Genomic DNA, 25,489 nt, shown 5'->3' on the forward strand with positions numbered 1-25,489 from the left:
AACTTTAATATGAATTATTTACTATTATATCACTAGACATTCAATGTATTTTCACCTCTTTTTATGGCAGGGGTTTGTACTCAGGCCTCACGCCTGTTAGGCTGGCTCTCTACCACTAAGCCATATCCTCAGCCCTTCACATATTTCTATTGAGTTGAAGGTAATGTGTGCTCTGTTCACCAAAGTTTGTTTATTTGTAAATATTCACATTGTCTCTGAAATCACTATAAGGACAAGGAGTATACGTCATAATTTATGTGTTCCTAGGACTTATTTTTTTCTACGTTCTCTATAAATTGTGGAAGAGTTGATTGGGTAATCTGGGCTATCAATGCAGTCAATTTAATTTTTTTCTGTCAGATATACGAAAGTAAACAATTTTTTTAACATTAGATTAGGCCACTAAAAGCCAAAAATATTTTTGAAATTAGCTTAGGCACGGAAATAAAATACTACTACGACTAAAAGTGAGCCAATATTAATGAAATTCCTTTAGTAGGAATATTACAAATTCAAAAATATTAGAAGGAAAACGTAAGATTTTCCTATTTTATTTAAGCCATGTATTTCTCATTTGTATTTTCTTGTAAAGATAGTCATTGCAATCCAAATTAAAAACATGTTTGATAATAAATTTTAAAATATTAGACTGAGTTTAGGACTATCATTTTCTAATTTAATTTTATTGTTAAGTTGATGTACAGAGGGGTTACAGTTCCATAATAAGGTAGTGAGTACATTTCTTATCAAATACGTTATATCTTACCTCATTTTTCTCTCACCTTCCCTCTTTTACCTGCCCTCCGCCTGAGCTGTACAGTTAATTTCCAACATATTGTCTTGTGAGTATCGCTGTTGCACTGGTTTGCCTTTTATCCTTTGTCTTACCATTTTGATGTTCCCCTTCCCTTCTCTAATTCAGATAAATGTATGTACAGTACCCAGGCTACCAAAATCAAATACAGTGACAACAGGGGCTAATCCATAAGAAAGAAAAACGAAAGAAAAATGTTTTACATAGTACATTAAAATAACAATAACAATGAAAAACCTCTTGTTTCCATACCTTGTAGTTCATTTGGCCTAGCATCATCTTATACGATCATATGTACATAGCTGTTGAGCTACTGTGATCCTCTGCTAGGACTATCCTAGACATATACTAATTATAAACAATGAGGGAAACCATTAGAAGTTTAGAAAAACCATTTGTATATGCTATGCCAACATAGAGAATTGTTATAAAATATACTATATGCTTAATGTAATTAAAACACAGAGAAAGGTAAGCATATTATAATAAACTGTCAGGTGAAGAGAGAATGAAGAAAATGATGTGATAACAGGCATTTTAACACTATGTGAGTATTTTAGAGGTTTTAATGACATTGAGAGGAATGACATTTTTGGTAGTTGAAAGAGATAAGATAGGTAATAGTCTCAAAAGACAGGCCTAGAAAATGTGTCTTCATAGGGCCAGAAATGAGAGAGACAATGAATAGAGTAATTCTGAGTCCTCTTCAGTAGTGACTTTAAAATGAAGGTTATATGAAATCAAGCACTACAGAGTTTCTTTACCAAAGGTCACTGCAGAAACTAAATGGATTAATATTTATGATTGTTTACACTGATACTGTTAAAATAGTGTAAGTGTTGGGAAAATGGAGAATGCAAAAGGAATAGTCTGGACTCGATCATCAACAGGCCAGGACTGTTTCTTGAGGAACAGCGAGGAGCACAGACCTTCCTGCGGGTTTTCAGGTTGTACAAGGGGATGAATTTGGGACCGTGCTTATATGGGCAAGGAGGCAGAGGTTAATGAAAACGCCACTAGGTCTGGGAAGTTGGTGGCTTCTCCTTGGGCCCACAATGGATGGTTTACAGCTGGGCTTAGTTGAATTGCCCTGCTTGCACGTCAAAGCAGGTCAGCTCATACCTGAGGTTTTGCCTGATACCTGTATGGGCCTCGGAAACCTGGGCGGGGGTCAATCCTTCATAGTCCATTTTTGAATACATAGAAAGAATGGGCCTAGAGAGGGGAGAGGCAAGCCCTTCATATAGGATCTTTGGATACATAAAAAGAGTGGGAGTTATGAGAACAAAGCAGATTCCCATCAGTAAGTACCCCACTATTTGGGGTTTTTATTATTTTCATGTGGAATTGTATTATATTTTTACGAAATTACTAAAATAGAAGGTATATGCTTTAGTAACAATAACCATACATAATTTGATATTATTTACTTGTAAAATCAAGGACAAAAATCATTTGTTTCTCCTAGCAATTTATTATTGATTCTAGGATATTTCTTCTTTATTAAAACAGCAATAATCTTTTACATGTTAGTACTCCACTCTTAATATTAAAATGTACACTTGACTTAGGTGACACAAAATGAGGCTTTTAGACAATTGCAATGAGTATGTGTTTTCACATTATGCCTCTGAATTTCATGTAAATACTTTACATAGTGACATGCATGCATCTACACAGATATTTATTGGTATTATGGATCGCATCCTGTATATTACAAATCTGCATATTACAGATGTAATTTTATGTTATCAAGATCAAAATATAGAGGTGCACATGACAATGTGGCATTGGAAACTAAGGGTACTACAGCATGTTTGCCCTACTCCATATCTGCATATATAAATATATACAAATATATATCTATGGAAAGTTCATCTTTTAGCTGGCTTAAATCTGTTTATCACTAAAGCAGTTGACTGAGTTATTATGTAGTTATTCTAGTTACTAGTAAGACAGAGGAAAAAGGTGTAAGAATAGTTTGTAATCCTAAATGGGTAAAGGCAGTAAGCTGTCATTGAGCTGGCCCCTCCAAAACAAACTTTTAAAAGTCAAAATTCTCAAAAGCTACTGTTTTGCTTACCTATTTGTAAGGCTTTAAAATTTAAGGCAAAAAAATACAGACTTAAAGATGCTTTTCAAACAGATGAGGCCACTGTGATGTCTTAATTTTTAAATGGTGGAACACATTTTTCTGGCTTGCCATTTGTGTGGAATTTGTAATCCAAAGCAAATGAAAATTTTACCTGTACTCCAATATCTTCTTTATTTATGTATATTTTTATTATGTGTTGCGTTTTTAAAGCACTTACTGTTTTGCTCAGAAAAGAAAATTTAAAGCCGTTCAAAATCTTCCAGGTTTGTTTGCCACAAAAATATATTAAATCATCTCAAAGCTTTTTCTCCGTTCTGAAAATAATTTTGGTTTCTTTTCCTCTTCATGTATTTCAAGTTCAATATGGGACTGTTGCTCTGATGTTAGACAATTGATTGAAAAGTATTACCTCCAATCCCAACTGTGTCTCTAGATTTAAATTTAGTGCAGTCACTAAGCTCAGTTGAGACAGTTTTGATCATCAATTGAAGGACATGACTTTTGAGCTTTCTATGTGACATTTAGATATTATTTTATACCCTGCCCTTTGTGGGCATGCTTAATGAGCACTGTGCAATAGTGATAATAAATAAAATGAACAGTTTGCATTGAGGCAATGATGTAAGCATAAACAGTCTTAAAAAGCCCAGCAGACATCTAAGAGACAATGTGTTTTAAAACAGAAAGTAACATAAAGGTTAAGATATTTAAAAACTTCAAAATAGCAAAAGAGTTGTAACTTAGATAAAAGAAATAGAGATAGAAGTAATGGTACTATTTCTGTATTAACATCTGAAAAATAAACAAAGCAGAAGAAAAACACCTTACATATTTTCTTTTATGATGAGAAAGAGAATTCATGCTAAATTGCTTAATGAATAAAAAGTTTTAAATAAATGAGCTCTGGTAGAATTAAGGGAACAAATAAAAAAAGGTAGTTTCCCAAATTCTGGATACATTAGGAATTATTATTATTCCTGGGGATAACAAAATAATTACAGGGTATGCTAAAATTTTGCTTGCTTTGGACTTCCCAGCAAAAGTCTCAAATTTGAGGTACAGCAACTTTCAAAAGCTAAGAAGGAATGAGAAATAAGTCAGATTTTTTTTCCTCAGCCCCTGAGTCTTATGCTGGAATCTTAAATGGGGGTCTGTCAACCAGAGTTTTCTCAAAATAAAGACTGAGAAATCAGCATTCTGGTCCCCCAACCAGGCTGAACAGAGTAATGAATAGGAGTAGAGGGAGAGGCAGGTTGGAAAACAGAAAACGTGTGTGTGTGTGTGTGTGTGTGTGTGTGTGTGTGTGTGTGTATGTGTATGTGTGTGTGTATATGGTATGTATGATGTGTGTGTGTTTGTATTTACCCATCCTTAGCAGACTTCATATCCATGTCATGTATAAGCATGCCATTATGTACACAGACACAAAATGCTGATATCACTTATTTCTGGGAGATTCATATATACACACACATATATGCTTTACTCATATGCATACAAACATATGCACATGTACAAGTTGTTTAAATTCTAATAATTTTAGAAACTAGACTAGTTTGAAAACAGTTCTGGTCTAGACAGAGTATATCCAAAAATCCTTGGAACAATTATGAAATAACTTTTTTTAGTTACACATATTCTTGCACATAATGAAAGCATACCAAGCTCACCAGTTTAAATATTCCTTTAGCTGAAGCGCCTTAATCACAGTTTCCCTGTCTTCTACATCCTTGCAGTTTCTAAACACTGGCAGAGTAGTGTATACCCAGGAAATCTCCAGATATTGTAAGACTGAGGAAATTGATTGCTCAATTTAACTAAATTCAGCATAATTCATTGACCTGAAAAACAGCTATAAAATATTTTAAAATGATTCCTCCTTTTAACTAGTTTTGGTTAAGACATATTTAGTCTAGGAATACCTTCTGGTTTTGTTTAAAGTACGAAAAAGCTTTATATGTTCTTTACAGTACCTTCAAGACATAGAAGAATGAAATAATGTTGTGGTGATGATTCTTGGGACTCTTGTTTTTCCTTTTTGTTTGAAGAATTTTTATCTATCAGCAACATTTTTCTTTTTGTATTTAACATATACTTATGATAAAAGTGGCTCTCTTAGACTTATATTTTGTTTTGTTATGAAAGCTTTGACTAAAATAGGGAATTGGAAACAATTCTTATTTACATCAGAAATGTAAAAATTGAGAAGTAATTTTTAATTTTAGTATTTAAAAAGCAAATTAAGTGGTGTGTTGATATTTGCTTGCTTATGATTTTGTGATAGTTTTCATTCTGAAATATGTCAGTTATTAACATTGCTTTAGTTTATGGATCCTATTTTGGGGGCAAAAGTATAAGAAATTAATAATTGTATTGTAATTTTATTTTACATTTCATAGGTGACTAATTTTTATACAGAGAGATTAAAATTAATCCTAATTTTTAGTGTACTGTTCTGATGAATGTGGAAAATGGATATAGTTGTAAAACTACAACCAGACTCAATTCATAGAACAGTTCCTTCATATGCCAAAATCTTCTGTGTCGCTTTCTAGTCTGCTCAGACACCCAGTTGTTTGAAACTAATCATGAACGTCAGGTAAGCCAGGCACCTGAAGGTGGCTCATACCTGGATCCTAGTTATGTGGGGGACTGAGTTTGGTGGGGGTGGGGGGGATTGCGGTTCTAGGGCAGCCAGGTAGAAAGATCAGGAAACGTCATCTTCATAGAAGGAAAGCTAGATGCAGCCAATTTCACTTAGGATGCTAGCAACGAAGGGGGTGGACTGTGGCCCCCAGCACGTTTGGGTGGGAACTAAGACCCTATTTCAAGATAACCTGCTGAAAACCAACCCCACAGGGCTGGAGGCATGGGTAAGCCTAGCAAGCACAAGAGTTTGGGTTCCAACTTCAGTATGGCAAGATGAAGGAAGGAAAGGAGGGAGGGAGTGAGGAAGGGAATAGGAAGGAAGGAAGGAAGGAAAGAAGGAAGGAAGGAAGGAAGGAAGGAAGGAAGGAAGAAAGAAGGAAGGAAGGAAGGAAGGAAGGAAAGAAGGAAGGAAGGAAGGGAGGAAGGAAGGGTGTCATGTAAAAGTAAGCATATAGTAGCTTCTTCTTTTCTTTTCAAATATCAGGGCCTGGGCTCAATTCAGTACTTTGTGCTCTCAGCCATGTCCTCATGGCTGGCCCTCCATCACTTGAGTCACACACTTCCACTCCAGTAGTATTCTTTTGAGTCGCCTTTTGAGTTTCATTTATTTAGCAAAGTGTAATTGAGATTTGTCCGTATTATTCACCTAACTTCATTTCCTCTTTTATGTCACATTGTGTTGTATGGATAAACCACAGTCTTCACAACTCATTCCCAAGTTGTATTTAAACGTCTCCGGACAGTGGGCTGTCACGTAGGAATAGGGACACGAACTGGGAAGGAACTTGGTAAGGCAAGAACTTACTTCTGCAGAAGCGCTGATAGGTTTCATCCCTCTGTTCTGACGTGTCAGAACTTGGATTCACAATCGTATCCAGTCAGTCCATCTGGGACACCTAGTCACTCTTCAGAAAAACAATTCTTTCTCAGCTCTTCTACTTGACCCACAGCTCCAGCCCATAGAAGAACAATTCTTTTTTATAGGGGTTAGCTAAAATAGCTTCTTGAAAGAAAGCAGCTCTCCTTAAATGCTCCTTAAAAATCAACCACTTTGACAGAAATGATTCTAACTCCTGCAGTTGAAAGTTATTTTTTGTTTTGAATGATTGCACGTAAAACCAATATAAACATTTACAGACCTGTAGTGTGAACATCGTTTTTGTTTGTTGAGTATATACTTAAGATTAAGACTACTGCTTTATATAGTATTTGCATGTTTACTTTGTAAGAAACTGTGAAACTGTTTTCAAATGTGCTGTACCACTTGCATTTCTACCAGCTTTGCATCTGAATTCTGGCCGCCACATTCTTCCTAATCGTAGCTTCTCACTATATGAGATTGGCTTGAAAAGTAGCTCACTGTCTATTTAAATTATATAATAGTAATTCTTCTCTTTTAGTGCAATTCCTGTTATTAAAGATGTTCTCTGTATTGCTAGAAATAGTTCCTGTGTTTAAGTGATTGCACTTCTATTTCCCACAGACATTTCCAGTTTTACCATTTTTCTCAAGCTTTTAAATTATCTTTTGTTTTTCCTTCAGTGTTAGAAGGTGACATTGCTTCACTCCTTTATTAAGAATACCATGAAACAAATTTGTCTTCCCTCTGCCAAACAATTCTTTTCACCTATCCCAACGTCCATCATTTTCTTCTATGATCAAAGCTCCCCAAGTTTCACTTGGGTCTTCCATTTTTCTCTGCTTAACTAATCTTTATGTCTGCTCACTTCACCTGGGTCTTGTTATATCTACTTTCTCAACTTAGAAAAACATTTTTATTCTTCTTCTTTATGCTCCTTTTTCTCAGCAACTTTAAACAGTGACCAAAGCTTTTCATTTGAGTGATGTTTATTGAATAGCTCTTGTCTAGTCTTATCAAGTAACTTGTAAGAGTGTCTGTAACTAACAGTATTTTTTCTTTTTCATTTTTGGTAAGAATATTTTTCTAATCAACTTCTTTCTGAAGGCCACTAAAAGGGTCTCTACCCCAACTACCCTACTAATGTTGAACTTTCAGGTATCTGAGATGCTTTCTCAGCCTTTTCTCAGTCTTCCCTATGAAATATCTACTTTTTGGAAATTCTAGTTACTTTTATTTTCTTCCAACATTTACAGTAATTTAACCTTCCAATAAGCTGAATTCACCTATTATATAAATGTATGAAGTCTTAATATAAAAAAAATGCCTGAAAAATCACATTCGGTAGGGAGTTACTTTACATATTGAAGGCTTTGTTTACAAAAATTACAATAATTTATATAAATTATTTTCCAAATTAGATCACTTTAGTTACTCTTTTATTAAAACTGTCTTCTTCCAGAATACAATTCTATGTTGGTTCTTGTTACCGTTACATAGTTCTTTATGACGCTAGGAAAAAAAAAAAACACTATTTCCCATGATTCTGTGGGTGGCTGTGTGGCCGACCTGATGGTTGTTTCTTGGCTTATTCATGTGCTTTTATTTAACCACTGATTGGTTAGGGGGTGGGCTCAGTTGAAGCAGTTAAATAGGCCAGTCTTCTGAGCTCAGCTTTCAACAACACAGGCTGTTAGAGCAGTTTTAAGATGGTGACAATCTGCAAGGTCTGTCTTTCACTCAGTGTCACTTCCGCCTCAGCCTCTAGTTCAAAGTCATCACTAAGGCTTGATTGGATTCTGGATCTGGGAAAGAAAACCTACACAGTGGAAGCAACAAGGTCCCATTTCAGTGACCTATCCATGAAGAGCTGGAAATGCTGAGGTTCCAAAAAGGCTGTCGTAAACACGCTATGGCTTGAGTCTCAGTTATCTCTTCCGGTTGTCTTTTCTGGCTTTGTTGTTGTTTTGTTTTCTTTTTGTCTGTGTCCTCATTTCCTGGTTGCTGGCTTTGGCCAGCAACTGAGAACAGGGATCAACTGCTAGATTTCCTCTGGTTTTTCTCCAATTAGAATAGAAGGGAATTACTTTTATTCAGATCTCACATCTTCACTTCTCTTTCCAAATTTTATGTTGTAATCCCTAATCCATGTTACCATCTGTGCAGTTTTACACAAGAGATTATGATCACCCTTACTTTACATATCCAGATGCTTCACAGTCTAGTCTCCTGACTATGAATCCTGCTATCCTTTTATCTACTTCAAATTGTTCTCTTTCCAACTGCTGTGTGTTTGACTGATTTATTAAAATGTTCTTGAGTTTTGAGCATTTTGTCACAAATGAGTTTATTTTGAAAAACAGGCAAAAACACAAAAAAAATGAAAACATTAAATGAGCTCCCTACTAATCTTTGTATTACATATTTTAATGTACAAATAAATTTACATATATAAATATTAAAAGCATGTTTAAAATTTTATTGGTATCACTATTGTTATAAGTCTATATTCAAGTTATATAAAATTCGCTTTTTTGATGCAGACTTGGGGAATTAAGACTTGCAGAGTAGGATGTAAAACAAAATTGAGTGAGATATTGCAAAGAAGTAAACACTAGTACAAAACATTTGTGGTCATTAAAGCAACATGCACATATATTGAAAGCAAAGCCTCTGTTCCGGTCAGAGAAAAAGTAAATTCAAAATGGGAGTTTATGAGATAGCTTTAGGCACTGTTTTTTTTCGATGCCTTAGCCTAAATCTGTTTGTCTTGACCAAATACTATTGTACCTCGACTGTTTTCAGGATGATCATCTCTTACTGTCGTGCCATTGCTCTTGCTTCCCTTAGCTTAGCTAGCCCCTCTTCAAGTTTTCACTCAGCTGTTTTGGTTATTTCACTCTCCCAAGGCATTTCTTCATTTTTGTTTTCCACCTTCATCATAGCGCAGCTTTGAAGATAATTACAACTGAATTAATTCTGGACAAGTTCAGCCTTTCCCTTTATTTCATATTAAATCAAAACCAATAAGCTTGTGGACTTACCTAGATTCCAAACCACTGTTCTTACCTCTAAAGCGATGAGGAGCTGACAGAATGGCCCTTGACTCTGCATAGCTGGTGCATCTTGTCTCCCCAACTTCAGTTGAGTCTTCTTCAGCCTCTTCTAACAGCTGATTCCAACGTTCATGCTTGAGTTGTCTTGCTGTGCTGTTTTCTTCACCTGGATACTGTCCTTTCACCCTTTGATCCTTCTCTTTTCTACCAGCAAAGCCGACTTCTCTCTCATGCAGCTTTCAGGGTCCCTCAGTCCCTGACCAAAGTCTCCACTCCCTTTTGCGTGTTCCCAGCGCGTAGGTCCCAGTGTGCCAGTTACTGTGTTTGCTTATTGTGAAGAAGCCTGTGATGGATTCTCGAATGTAGTGGCAATATATTAACACATGTCTGCCACATTATCAATTTGTTAAACAGGCTTAACAAATTCACTTGGTAAAGATAATGATTATATCAGAGATAATGTTCACTTAGCCCAATGCAACTTGGCTGCATTAATGATAAATGTAGGGGTTGTTTGTAGTGAGTTTTTTAGTTTGCTTTTCATATCAGCATTGGCAGCGGTTGTTTCCAGCTAATTAGCATATGTTATGCTAATTGAAGTTGTGTGTACATATTTTAAAGGGAATTGTGAAATCTCACTGCTAATTTTTTCTTACCCTCTACATTGTTTTCATTTGCTTCAAAGTCAAAGCTTTACAAATAGTTTAACTCTGACTTTTGTCCATAACCAAAGTTTTGAGACCTGTGTGGTACTACATAGAAAAATGATGTTGCAGGACCTTGGTTAGAGATGTATTTTGTCCTGGTAGGCAGAACATAACTGTTAATTATGGTTAAAGTTATGAATTATTTTCAATTTTTTCCAGAGTGGAAAAGGGAAAATTTTCATAAGCATAAATGCTGGAAAAGTCTGTGAGTATGGTAAATTAAGAAACAAAAAACACATCTTGTTTGACAGACTTAAAATGACAAAAGCAAGGGAGGATATTAAAACTAGGTTCTAAATTGCATACTTAAGTCAAGTTCGTATTTGCTATACATGAGTAGTAAAATTACCTGTTAGAATAGTGGACTGTTTAGTGTGTTTTCTAGCTTCAGTATTATCTTTCTTTTTTGCAGTTACCTTCTTACATGTTGCTTTTTAAAGAACATTTTACTTTAAACGTCTCTGTAGATGGTATTGTGAAAGTGTGATATTTGTGAGAAATAATGTGAGCTTTAATCCTTCTAGAGGAAAAAGTTGTTTTTACATTTGACAGTTGTATGGATGTTGGCTCTTTAAACACACATGAATGATTTCTTAGCTCTCTGTTCTAAAACACAGCAGTACAGTGTTTTTATGAAAGCAACATCTGCTAGTCCCTTTGCAGTCGTCAGGTGGTATCATCATTTCCATTTATACGTTTTTGCTACTCAGTGCTTTAAAAAAAAACTGTGCCAATGCAGTTCTTTTTTGTAGTAAAACTTGAAATATCAGTTCTTGGCATCCAGTAATTATATTTTAACATTTGACTTTTAGATAAACTAAAAATGACTGAAAAGTAGATAGCGAGGCAAATGCTGGTTTATTTTTTTTTTAAGTCTACTCGGTGTGCACATCATTGCTTCATTCATGCCACATAATTGCATGTCTGTTGTGAAGGCTGCCTAATAAGCTCTGGTGCCTTACAGTCCTAGAGCTCCCAATCTGTCCAGGGAGGCTCACATCTAAACAGATCATTAGAAGCCAAGGCGACAGATGACATAAGCGTGAACAGAACTTCGAAGCTCTAAGTCAGGATTAGTACGTCATGCCTGGGGAAACAGACGATAGTATAATACTGTAATCCAAATCAAAATAGGATGGTAGCAAGCACTATATGATAGCAGGAATGTAGTTTATTACTATAAATTAAGTTTTGTTTTTGCTTAAATTTTAGTTTTGAGTGAGTGTCATTTAGAAATTTGCTTTTTCCCTCGCTCTCAGAATTGTGTATCTTATCCACCTCCCTACTCCTCCCACACTCTGCCTGCACATGTCTTCACTGTGTCGGTCAGTCTATCCTGTCCAGCCTGTGATTTACCACCTATAGCTTTGAGTTCTTCTGCATGGGGGAACTGGGGGACTGAATAGCATCAGCGTAAGGACCAGCCTTAGAGAACAGAGAGGGCAACAAAGGCTCTCTCACCCATCCCCCTAAAGAATTATCTAACCTTTCAATGTCAGTGTTCTGTTGCTCAAAAACCTGACTTTTAAACGTGGTGCTGTGTCCTCCTTTTGTGGAGGGGAGTACAGCTACTCCTGGGTAATTGTTAGCCTCCAAAGTATGGATACACCATCCAAAAAGGTTCAATGGTGTTATGAAGTATGGAGGGGGAAGATCTTTGTTACCGCCTTGGAAGGCACATCATGGGTGGAGTAGGGAAGGGGTTCAGGGTATAAAATCTGCCTTGCAGGCTCAAGTGGTCCAAACTTTTTTAGTGGGAGGTGGCACAGTATCTAAGCCACTCTGTGGAGCCTTTATGAGTTTAATGGGCATCTAGAAATGGGCCTCTTATTGCTTCCAAGGATCTGAGATAATTATGATTGGGAATGCTGAAGTCTCAGAGCCCCTTACATGTAAATACTATCATAGGACCAACTTCCAACAGTCTTAAGGAGCAAGCAAACTGAGTTTTCTTGGTCACTTGTGTTCACGAGGATCAAGATCACATCATGGCCGCAGGAGGAGTGGAAGGAAAGGATGAAGGGCCATGAATTCATTCCCAGAGAAGAACAGATTCAGAATGCAGCAGCCCTCCTGGTATCTGGATTTTCTATATTGAATTTATTCATTTCAGGGTCTCCCACAACTCTGGGCATAGCAATGTTGAGAAGTGTTTGTCAGGCCAGCTAGTCAGACTTCTGAGGAGAGAGAAGTTCTTATTCACTCACATGTGTTTCTACCCACTGTAAAATTTATGTAGATCTGTCTGTATGTGGTGTAATAAGTCTGGAAAATATAGAGAAATTAAAATCCTTGCTAATCTTAATTTTGGGTGAAAAGGGTTGCTTATGGCTTGGAGTGTGTTATTTCAGATTGTTCCTATGAATATTTTACTTGGATTCATACTATGAATAATTTTGTGATACTTTTCACTTTCGTCTGAAGGTTATAAGGCAGTTTTAGGTATTGTAATAAAAGTAAATGAAGATAATGGGGCTCAGTGCTCCTCCAAAGTATTTTCTCATTTTACAAATACACACCCAAACCCTTTGATTGTTGACATTTTATTATTTGATTTAGGATAAAATATAACCTCTACCAGAGTCTAAATCCAAGAGTTCATTGTAAACATTTATATATTTAAACACCTGTCCCCCAGAGATTGCACAAAACCTGCTTGCTTATACCAAACATGAGAACTAAAAGGCACTGCTGAGACACCTGTTTTCTCTTTTGAGCAACTTTCATCTTATGCTTGGAAGTAACCAATAGCACATCATCACGATTGGTACCTTCACTGTGGTGAAAACTCCCTGCTGTTTTTTGTTTTCTTTTTTTTTTTTTTTTTTTTTTTTTTTTTTTGGTGCTGGACCTGGGCTTGAACTTGGGGCTTGGTTGCAGTCCCTAAGGATTTTTGCTAAAAGCTAGTGCTCTACCATTTAGCTGCAGCTCCACTTCTACTTTTTGTTGAATAATTAGAGTCTCATGGACTTTGGTCTCAGCCTTAAAACATTTATTTTTAATTTTCATTGAAAAGGTGATGAGCAGGGGGTGGGGGTGGGGGTTACAGTACATAAGTAAGGTAACGAATACGCTTGCTTTTAATGACTGTTACCCCATTCATTATCTCCCCTTTACCCTTCCCTAGTCTCCTCCCCTCCAAGTTGTAAGGTTCTTATGCCACAGAGTGTCAAATGAGTCTCAGCCTTTGAGTAGCTAGGATTATAAGCATGAGCCACTGGCATCCAGTGCTTTGCTTTTATTGTCTTTCCTAGAAAAACCCTATTTCCTAAGATGTCACACAATAGTGACACAATTATCTTGAGTCATTTGAGTTATTCCAACTAGAGCCTCCCAAAAGGTTTTTGCAAGATCTGTAGATATGAGCAACACTTCTTAGAGTTGACCTCATTTGAAAAGCGTAGTGGAATGTGAAGTTTTTTGATGATTTTCCACAGAGATCGTTTATATTAATTAGAAAGTTGTAATTACCAGGGTTAGCCATTTTGCTTTATCTTTGCCCGTTTAGAGCCAGACATTTGATAATTGATCATATAAACTGGAATGATTTGGAATTGATCAATCCAGTAATTCAGTATGACTCTAACAGGTTTTAATAGAATCTCCTGATTCTTATCTCCATAAACATTATACTGTAGCATATGCACTAACTTTTTTAGTATGTATAGCTATAATATTCCCAAAGATACTGTTTTCATTTTTCCCTTCTTTCTATTTTGTAAAATTTGCAGACATTTTCATTTTTTCTAAGAAAAGGGAATTTGCTTTACTTTAGTGACTGTGTAGCACCATGCCTGCCATTCAACAGACAATTAATGTCATTGTTTGAATGAATGAATGAATGAATGAATGAGTAGAATTATAGTTTACTTAAAAAGAAAGAAAAGATACTTGAGGACAGATCAGTGGGAATGGAAATTCTTTGCAGTTCTACTCCCAGTAGTTGAAGGGACATGAGTAATAGGAATGGTTCAATCCTCAACATGTTGGTAACTGCGTGCCGAGTCATCTTGTAGATGAGGAGAGTGAGACCCCCGGAGGCCAAACTGATGAAAGCTACCCAGCAAGTACAGCACAGCTGCATGTAAAGACCAAGTATTTGACAATTCCTGTCAACAGAAAGCTTGCCTACCAGAGACCCCGACAGAACCCGATTGTGCCTTTCTTCCCCAAAGGCTGTTCACCTACAGAAGGGGAGATCAGTGAGGAGGAAAGAATTGATGAGATTCCTTAAATCAGATTCCTAACAACCTAATTCAGCAAGCAGGTTTCTATCCTAGTAGCCATTGGGGAGGAAACAAAACCCACCTGACCACCAGGCCCTGTCTTCTCCGTGACTAGAGTATGCGAGTGGGCAGCGGGTTAGAACGGGGCATTGATGTAAATGCTGGCAGGAAAAAAAAATACCTTGTGCTCTCTAGGGATGTAGGAATTGTGTAGTCCTTTTTTCTTTCTCCTTGTTGAGTAGTAGACTGAGAGCAGGAGCTATACTTGCTGTTACTTTAATGAACTCTTGATTCTTCCACGCTGTTAAATTCAGTAGCTAAAGGGCTAAGTCTGTGACATAGCATTTATGGGTGAATAATGAGATGTTTCTCTTAGGACTTTATGTACTAAGATGAGCCAGTATATTTTACTACCTAACTATTTTTAGTCATTTGTTGGAATCCAGAAAGGATCTGTGTCAGCATTTTTTTCATGTAATCTGCTGCATTTCTTCCTTTATAGTGTGAAACTGTTGGCTTGTAAGGGTTTTAGTTAACAATGACATTCTAAATTTGAGCTGAATGAAAATGAGCTAAAAATTAGGCTACAAACAGAAAGTCAGCCTGTGGCCTGTTATGTGCTAAGTAGGAAAACTGGATAGTCATTATTTAAAAATAAAAACAACTAGTGAGCTACTGCTAACTAACACCTGTACTCATAGCAATTCAGGAGGCTGAGATCTGCCAGCCCAGGCAGGAAAGTCCATGTAATTCTTATGTCCAATTAACCACTGCAAATGCCTGAAATGGAGCCATGGCCCAAGTGGTAGAGTGCAACCCTTGAGCAAAAGAAGCTCAGGGATAGCACTCAGGCCGAGTTCAAACCCAGGACTGGCACCAAAAAATTCTATGAAGATAAATAAAAATAAATTATACACATATGAGAACTATTTTATGAAGCTTGCTATTGTAACAGATTTTTATGAAAGTGGTAATATGTCATCCTTGAGTGAGAACCATTTTCAAAGTATTTTGAGATTGTTTAGAATTAAGTCAATGAACATTTAAACAAGTATTAAATAAGTATTCATTTACTACCATCTTCTGGAATGAATTCTAGATCATTAGATTACATACTTGTCAATAAGGATTTTTTTCCTTCTTTAGCAATCCTTATAACTTTTATATGAAAGATGTTCAAATGTGGAATAATACTTGGATTCTGAAAGTATGCTTTGGCCAGGATTTTAAGTAGAACAAATGTGTTAAGTAGGCTAAGCAAGTAGTGAAGCAAGCTGACTAAAAACTTGTGTATAAAAGAAGTGGAGATAGCAATTATTTCTCAATATGCGGAGTAGAAAAATTACAGTCTCTGACAATCATTTTACATTATATGTTACGTTTTATTAATGCTTGCAATGATTATGCCAATGCATAATCCTTATGCCTTCAGAAGGAAAGCTTCAAAACTCCAAATTGTGAATATGTTCAGGATTTCTTAGGTTTTGGGTGCTAAATCTTTGCTGTTGAGATTATTTTGTCTACGTGTCATGTTGCTCAATTCTCTCACCCCCTCTTTCCTCTTCGTTTCCCCCTTCCTCTCTGTCCCTCCTCCTCCCTCCTCCTCCCTCCCCCTCCCTCCTCCTCCCTCCCCCTCCCTCCTCCTCCCTCCCCCTCCCTCCCCCTCCCTCCTCCTCCCTCCTCCTCCCTCCTCTCGCGTTTCCTCCCACTTCCTCCCACTTATCGCCTCACTTCAACCCGCACTCCCCATTTTAGATGATTGTTCCACACGTTTGACCAGCACTTGGGTAACCAAAGGTTTAAGTTGGACTTAGAGTACAATGGCTCTGCTCGGACAAGGGTTGTGTTATTGTATCAGCATTTTTTCCCATATTCAAGGCAGAAATATTATGCAAAACAATAATTTAAAATGAAAATGTTAGGGTAGGCACCAGGCCCATGTCTGTAATCCTAGTTATTCAGAAGCTTGAGATCTGAAGATAGGATTTGGAAGTCGCCTATTCCGGAAAATGGGTGAGACTCATCTCCAATTATTCACCAAAAAACTAGAAGTAGAGCTGTGGCTCAAGTGGCAGCGCACTTGCCTTGAACAACAACAACAAAAAATCTCAGGGACAGTGCTGCCCACACCCTGAGTTCAGCCCCAGGACCAGCACAGAAAAAAGCAGAAGGCAAAATGAAAATGTTGCATGAAAAACTTCACTTTCTTAACAGTATTGGAAGGATACATAGGACCAAAATAAGGTGGTTTTCAGTGTTAGCAGTATGTGCAGAAAGTTTGCTTTTGTCCTGGAAAATGTATGCGAATCAGATGGATGTGTAAATAAATCTAAACCACATGCTTCATTACTTGGATTAATTTGCTTGAACTGTTCATTTCAAATATGTTCTTCTACCATGTAAGGTTCTTTAAGAGGATAACTGCAGGGAGAAATGTCCAGCATCCCAAAGAGACTTGACAGTGATTGATTGGCATAATAAATCATGGCCATCTGCACCCTGTGGCCGTCCACCGAGAAGCATGGTTAGTCCTTGAGCCTGAGGAGTGCGGTTGGCCTGTTGCCAGCTGCAGAGGACATTCCATATATTTGCTATGCTGTTCACTACTTTCATGAGGCAAAATGAAGTCTAAGGTTTAGGCTTTTCACCTTTGGAAGTTGCAATTAAGTTTTATATCTAGTTATTTTATAGCTCATCTCTACTAATAACACCATCAATGTGCAAACTAATAGCATTTATTAGAACATGTTTTCATAATGGCTTAGTTTTGGTGATATGTTGTGTTAAATTCTTTTGCTTGTATTTTAGTAAAAAACTAACAGAGTTACTATTTTGAAAAGAGACTATTGCATATATCTAGTAAAATGAAAGTATTGAAACTAAAGGATGAGTTTTTAAAGTTATTGATTATATATAGGCTATACAAAATTGATTTGAAAGATATTTATTTGAAAGATATTTTATTTGATCACAACTTGAAAGTTTTACTGTAATTTTATTTTACATGAACTGAATGTGCAAAGCGTTAAGGCTGTAAGATTATATTCTAGGGCTAGGGATATGGCCTAGTGGCAAGAGTGCTTGCCTCGTATACATGAGGCCCTGGGTTCAATTCCCCAGCACCACAATATACAGAAAACGGCCAGAAGTGGCGCTGTGGCTCAAGTGGCAGAGTGCTAGCCTTGAGCAAGAAAAAGCCAGGGACAGTGCTCAGGCCCTGAGTCCAAGCCCCAGCACTGGCAAAAAAAAAAAAAAAAAAGATTATATTCTAGTAAACCTAGTAAAATAAGATTAGTCTAATTTACATAGCAAAATCATTTGAAACAAAGAAAATGAACAGTGGTAGTAGTAAAATATTTTAGGACTACAGTTTGAAACTTGAATTTGTTTCAGCCAATTGATTATTCTCTTTGAATGTGAAGGAGTTATATGCATTGCCTTAAATACATTAGCACAAGTTACAAAAATGGTTAGATAGGACATAAATATTGGAGTTAGCCATAGGTTAAAACACTGACCCTGTCTTCCAGCCTTAAAGCCCTTCCAGCAAGAGCCTATCACTAGTTCACTGGAAAGACTCATTAAACAGTGATTATTATGGCTGAGCTTATTTAACCTTAGGATTTATGCCAAAAACAGTAGGAATTGGGAACGCAGACATTCTTGTTTGATTTATGCAGGAATTTCCTGGGGATGCTGTTGAATCTGCAAACTACAGGGATATATGTGATGTCATTGCTAAGGAAACCACATTTGAATCTGAAATTCCAAATTTCTTATGTAACTGCTGTATCACATACATAATCGCTGATATCTGTGTATATATATACATATACACATACATATGTATATATAGAAACATTGTTATAATTCATATTGTAGGTCATAATTTTGATCTAAAATATTTTTGTAATGGTGAGAAACTACATTCTAACACACAAGCATCATGAATAAAATATTCTACTCCAGTCACTCTGCCTTCTCTTTATTCCTACCCCCCATTTTTTGAGTTGTATTCCTTCTTTTCAGCCCTTTGCTTTTTTTCCCAGTCATATTCCTTTCTCGTCCCATTTCTAATTCTTCTTGATACGTAAATTCCTCCTTAAAAATATTAAACCACATAAAACAACACCAGAAAGTTAATAGCTGTGATTTTATATGCTAAAATATTCCCTTAAATTGTAATCAATTCCTTACCAAAATCGAGAGACAAAGGGTACAAAAAGACAAACAACTACAAAAGCAATACTTACAAACTGTTTGGTGAAAATGAACTGAACAACTCATTGGGGCGGGGGCGGGGGAGAGAAAGGGAGACAGGGGAGGAGGAATGAGGGACAAGGTAACAAACAGTACAAAAAATGTATCCAATGCCTAACGTATGAAACTGTAACCTCTCTGTACATCAGTTTGATAATAAAAAATATATATAAAAAATTGTAATCAATTCTTGATTAGATTGCGGGATGCTGTTTTATAACAGTGGGATACTGCTTTGTAATGGTATATTTTCATCGCTGGTGTGATCCATCTAGTGACAATATAATTGATGTTTGTTACTTTATTATAGCACAGGAAATAACTTTGGAAAGATATGAGAAATCATGCAGTATGGTAGAAAACTAACTCACAGCCAGCTTATATGTAGAAACGTTAGCGCTTGGTAAAATGTAGAAAAATTGTTTTAAGATCACACAAAAATTGAAAATTATGCCTTGCAAATGAAACTCATTCGTGTACTTATGACAGAATTTTAAGGACAAGTAATAGCATAGCCAGTGCTTTATGGTTAGTGGAAAATATATGCTGTGTTCTAGTTAAAGCAATACTATCATTTTGAAAGCTGAGATTTCTGATAGAACTTGGGCATAATGTAGTAACATTTCTGAAATTGGTTTTATAGAATCTTGAAGTTATAACTTCTTAGTGTACTGTTGATTGAATGCAATGAAATATCCCTTTAGTGTGTCAGATGAATTTTCTTACTTGAAATTTATTCTTATCTGGGCTAAGCCATGTTTTTGTTTTGTTTTGTCTCTTCTGCCACAGGATAAGAAATGGATTCTCAATCATGAAGATGTCACTTTGGGAGAGCTACTGGGCAAGGTATGTACTGAGCTAAATCATGAAGTCTTTACATTTTCTGGGAATTCTTCATTTTTTGTTCCTTTGAAACTTTTTAAAAATTCACACACACAGCAAGGTTCTTCAGCACTAATCTAAAAGAAGACAATGCTTTATAAGTATTAAGATACTCACTGAAATAGATGCATGAACATCTTAGGCTTAAAAGTGATTCTTTTAAAAATAGTATACGTTTTCTTGAAGGTTATAATAATTTTAATACCATGTAATAAAACCAAAACTAATAAGGTGTGATTTGAAAACAACTTAACAGGTAATCGCAGTTTAAATAAACCCCAGTAGTCTTCCCCGTCGCTCCCACTGGTTATGTAATACTCCAGAAAAAGTGGACTATTACTCCTTAGGGTTTCACAATTGTTTATAAAGCCATTGGGCTTGTTATTTCATTGTAAAAATAATTTTGACAGGACAGGTTTCAACATGAATATCCCTTTTTAAATTGTAATTAGCTGTAGTAGTGGTCAGAGAGGGCAGAACAGTATTATTGCCTTTCCTTCTAACCTAGTTGAAAGTGTTTCCAGTTCAAACATAATGTCTACCAATAAAGTTAGACATTTGATACTTAAACTGTTTAAATGTATAATTTTATTTACAATTGAATTTCAGTGGATAAATATTAATTTCTTAATGACTTAGGGGCATTTGTTCATGAAACTTTTAATTTCATGGTATACGGTGATGTATTTACTCAGTTTCTCAGTGCTAAAGAGCCTCAAGCTGAAAGTAGTAGCCGGTATCTTTGTAATTTATTCTGTGCTACTGTCCTCTAAGTCTTAAGGAAATATTATTTCTCTTTCCTGTTATTAGGTAACCCAATAGCTGTGATTTATTGAAAACTTATTACAAAGCAGCATTCATAGTGGCACACACCTGTAATCCTGGATACTCAAGAGGCAGACAGGTGAATGTTGAGAGACCAGCCAGGAAAACATTAAGGAGATTCTGCCTCAGAACCAAGAGGACTGGAGGCAGGGCTGAAATGTTAGAGCACTTTTCTTGCATGCAAAAGCCTCTAGATTCAATCCCTAGCACAGAAGGAAGAAAAGAACCTCAGAACAGAAGGGAAAAAGTAACCCAAAGAAATAAATATTCATAAAAATACAATCAAATGTTTAATCATGAAGCTAAATCACTTACTAAAATAGAACGTGTTTAAAAGAACACATTGTTTCAATACTCAGGAAAAATATCTTTAATTAAAGAAAAATATTTCGTAATTATGTTTAATTTACTCTAAAATATAACTTATCAGAAACAATGTTCCCCTTAAAATGGATATTTCAAAGAATAAATACTTTCTCAATAAATTTAATCATTTTAAGAAAATACTGAAATGGAGCTTAAGTTCATGTAATATTTTTAATACTGGAGTATGATTTGTGATTTAATATTTTCCCTTTCTGAATAAATAATGCCACTATACTGTTTGAGATTGCATAGTAATTAAAGTGATAAAAAGATTGAGCATTCCTATAGAGTCAAATTTTTTGGAGTTATCTGTTAAATGATGTAAGAAAGGTAGAAGGTACACAGAAGATGGGATCATTCAAGCAGATTTTATCCAAAAGTTGAACTATAGATAATACCGAAGTTTGAGGTATGACTCTAGCAAATAGATTTATTACAATACCAGTAGAGGAGATACGTTCATGGAACTGAACTTTAAAAACGTGATAGGGCCTATGTCTATTGAAACTAGCAGAATTCACACAGGGGCAATACTGTATAGAGTGACATACAAACAAGTTGTCAATGAAGGAGGGAAAGTAGGTTAGTAGGTTCATATTCAATAGGTGGCAGCCACAGTGATAGTGAGAGATAGAACTGAGTGGCAAGCGTTCTAGGAGATTTTAGGAATGCAGGAGGGAGAATTGTCCAAAGCCAATGATAAGTAGTTTTGTTTGTTTGTTTGTTTGTTTTTAACTATCCCACCTCCAGGGTAGTGGTAGGATTAAAAGAGGAGCAAAACCACTCAAGTTTAGAGGACAAAGGAAAGCTTTTATCATCATTTGGGTGTTCTCCAGTAAGAGTCAGCATAGTATTGGATAAAATTGGCCCTAGAGGGAATCAGCGAACTTCAAGGTACAGTGTTGATGGAATGTGAATTCTGGAAGGTACAGTGGAAGTTTGAAAGGGAAAGGACATTTGAAGACAAGTGTACAGAATTGGGTGAGCACAGAGGAGGGGAGATGAAGAGTAACCCTAGGACCAAGATCTTGTGATGGCAAGCAGCTTGGCGAGGTTGTCCTCAAGGACTGAGGGCCTTTGGCCATGATAAAGCCATGCCTTTTGAGTGCTGGGAATGTTGCATGTCCTAGGCTTTATCCTAACCTCTTTGGACTGAAAATAGATGGTCTGGGAAAGCATAACCTTTAGTTAGTTTGGAGATTACCTCCTTGAATGCCATTGGTAAAATTGAAGACTCCTGGGTAATGGTTGTCAATTAAATGTTTAAAGTTTCCAGACACCCCACATAGGCCAAGACTTGTTCTATAAAGCAGAAAGCACTAGAAATAGATGAAGGAACAACAGGGTGAGGAGTGTTGAGAAGTGGTAGAGTAGTTCTTGGAAGAAAGTCCTCATGAAGGAGGGAGCATAACAAATAAAAGTAGAGATTAGGTCACCTCTCCTCTGATTGCAGGTGGATGTTTTCCATAGAGGAAAAAGATGTAGAAAACAATGACTCATGTTTTGTGATTACCAAATAAAAGCTAAGAAATAAGAGTAATGAGAGGCTGGATATTGAGCAAAAGTAGTAGTATAATCAAAGGTGTTTTTTTTTAAGCAAAGATCATTCTGGCAATGCTGTTGTAGATGGACTTGAATGTTGACCAAGTAAAGGTGAGAAAAGTTGTGACAGAGGAAATTGAAATTCTGAATTAGCGTAGTGTTTCTGAGATGCGATAGGAAAAGACTGAAGTATTGAGGGGGGAACTAAATGCTTACATGGAAAAAGGTAGGATCTTTTTATTTTCAATAGTATTGCTATATAGGCTAGGCTTGCCTTTAACTTAAAATCCTCCTGCCTCAGTTTCCTGAGTGGCTGATATTTTAGACATGTACTTGGCATATTTGGTCAAGAATCGTAGTTGCAATAACCGAGAAAGCAATATATTCAGAAAGAATCTTTTGATGAGTAAGTTAAGTTTTAGACAAAATGAATTGTGTTTAAGAATCACTGAGGTAAAAGGTTAAGCAGTAGTTCTATAGACCAATAATTATTCTCAGATACAGTTTCTGAAATAGTAAAGTAGTTGATAATTGTGAGAAAAGAGATTAAATTCAAATTTTTCTGGTTCTAGTTATAAGCATTTACTATGTTGAGAGTTCAAAGTATGTGTTTAAAATAACAATCTAAGAATTGAATATTACATGAAATAGTACACATGAATATAGGATTTCTGTTATTTATTTTTTATTATTTTAATGATAATCAAAATTATTAATAAAAACATTTCTGGTGCTAGAGGTAGAGTGGTAGAGTATCTGGCCTTACAAGCTCTAGGCCTTGAGTTCAAACCCCATTATCGCAAATAATAATGTAAAACATTTAAAATAGGTAGATTTTAGAAACTGAGTTATATTGTCTCAACATTCTAAAATTCGATATCCAACAGACTGACTTAAGTCGCTTCTTGCTCAACAGTAGCCTTGACATTTATTGTATTGTTTGCTTATTGTGATTATGGCTATATAAAATGCACATATATGCATAGAAATATCTAAAATTATATTCAAAAATAGTTGTGCTAGTGGATTAGCTTTAAGATCTTTATTGTACTGTTTTGTCTATATTAATTATAAAAGAAAGTAAATTTACTTCAGAATTTCTTAAATAGGCTGAAAATTCAAGATGTTACATCAAAATAGATGGTAGGCAAATAAATCAGTTATCCTTGGTGACACTAGCATTTGAGTTAGTGCCCCTTCTCCTTAATACTGTTCAGAGATGGCCAAGCTATGGTAGTGGCTATAAACTTAACCACCCCCTTTATGCCTCAGTTGCTCTGTCTGTCCTCACTTCTTGTCCACATACTCGTCTGACATGGATGCCAATTTTAGTTTCTCCCCAGAAACTTTGCTTTAACTTAAATTTTTTTAATCTAATAAAATGTATTTAGGAAATAAACTAAGTGGAAGGAATCACCTGCCTTGAGAACACCTATTTGGGTCTCTTTTATTATTTCAACCTTCTCACCATTTGCTTTTCAATTTTTCTTTATCCTCAGTCCTCCATATGTGTGAACATGCACATATTCAAAGTTGAAGAGTTTGTAAGAACAGAATCACCTGTCTTATTTCCAAAGTTCTGAATAAAGCTAGCTTATCCACTCAGAATGTTTTATTACCTGTTTTCCTTGTTTTTGACAGACTTACATACTGTGCTTATACAGACTGAACAATGAATGTGTTTGTATTTTCAGGGAAATTTTGGTGAAGTATATAGGGGTACGTTAAAGGATAAAACTTCTGTTGCTGTTAAAACATGTAAGGAAGATCTTCCTCAGGAACTGAAAATAAAATTTTTGCAAGAAGCCAAGTGAGTTTTCCAAAATAATACAAAATATGCACCTAATAATTCATTATAACATGTTTGTTATTCACTATGAGGCACTTGTTACATAAAAATGTAAGTTTGAAAACATTTTAAATTATGATTTGTTGAAATTGAAAGTAAACACTGTCAGGAGCTCATAAATAAACACTTTTACAATGTGAGAAAATTTCTGGGTTTGAGGTATACTAGTAGGAACTAAGTGTTAAAACATAAGTATTCTCTAAATCCTTATCTCTTTTTGCTTTTATTAAGCATGCATATACATTTATGCAATCTGTGGTTTTCTTTAAAGTCATACATATAACATATTTTTTTTCATTTAGGTATATGATTATACTCCTTGGATATTCTGACTTTTCTTTTTCTGCCTATTAGCTCTGAGAATCATACATTTCTTTAGCTATGAGTACAGAATATTGTTCAAACGTACATTCTTTTTCTTTTCTTATTCATCTTATAAGTTTTTTGGTTTTTTTTTTTTTTTGGCCAGCCCTGGGGCTTGGACTCAGGGCCTGAGCACTGTCCCTGGCTTCTTTTTGCTCAAGGCTAGCACTCTGCAGCTTGAACCACAGCGCCACTTCTGGCCATTTTCTGTATATGTGGTGTTGGGGAATCGAACCCAGGGCTTCATGTATATGAGGCAGGCACTCTTGCCACTAGGCCATATCCCCAGCCCAGTTGTTTTTAATTTTAGTAAAAATTTAATGATCTACCTTGATGTCCTATATTGAAAATACTTAAATCGGAAGATGATAAATTGCACACACAACGGAGATGAATAGAATGATTGGCGATGGGTAGATGGTTGAACAATGAGGAAATGCAAATCTATAAATTTTGTGATATAAAAAAATGCCATGGGAGCATAGAGGAAATGGCACAGGATAATAAATCCCATTGCATGGATCATTTTGGTGTCAACTTCTCTATTCATTTAGCAATGAATGCTGTAGGAATGGATCAAATTAAGTACATTTATTAAGCATCCATAGAATTGTTATACAATTTTTTAAATGTATACTATTGGAAATTAAAATCTGACAAATTAAAAGCTGTGAATTGATTAGAATCAATTCTTGGGTATTCTTACGATAAAAGGTTGTGCTAAAATTACAAAAGTATTTAAATTTCTTAATTTGTACCTTTTTCAAAATAGACTTCAGTTTCTATTAAAGTGAAATTATGGAGGTTTATGTTAAATATTAATTTTTTTCATGCAAACCTCTGACTGTCTTTAATAGACTGACCTATGTTCATGCTGGCTATTCTGTGCAGTTTTATTCAGCTTCATAACTAAAAATATGACAGTCATTGAAATTTCATCTTAGAATTTTCAAGCTTCAAGGAATTGTAGAATTATTTTTCCTTTTTTGTTTTTCT

General features: G+C 35.7%; 1 protein-coding gene across 6 annotated transcripts in view; it reads left to right on the forward strand.

Annotated features, from left to right (window-relative positions):
- Positions 1–25,489, forward strand: part of Fer (FER tyrosine kinase) — a 287,115-nt gene that overhangs the window by 134,760 nt on the left and 126,866 nt on the right. For 5 of the 6 annotated variants that reach the window (XR_007208682.1, XM_048331545.1, XM_048331543.1 and 2 more), the window contains 2 exons: positions 19,456–19,512; positions 23,976–24,091. Coding sequence is in view for 4 of the 6 variants with exons in the window: in XM_048331545.1 (XP_048187502.1) it covers positions 19,456–19,512; positions 23,976–24,091 (173 nt within the window). In the remaining 2 variants the exon portion in view is untranslated. Of the gene's footprint in view, positions 1–19,455; positions 19,513–23,975; positions 24,092–25,489 lie in introns of those variants that run through there. The other variant, XR_007208683.1, reaches the window with a different exon arrangement.

This window comes from Perognathus longimembris, chromosome 22 (genome assembly GCF_023159225.1).
Source record: "Perognathus longimembris pacificus isolate PPM17 chromosome 22, ASM2315922v1, whole genome shotgun sequence".
In the NCBI taxonomy this organism is placed as follows: domain Eukaryota; kingdom Metazoa; phylum Chordata; class Mammalia; order Rodentia; family Heteromyidae; genus Perognathus; species Perognathus longimembris.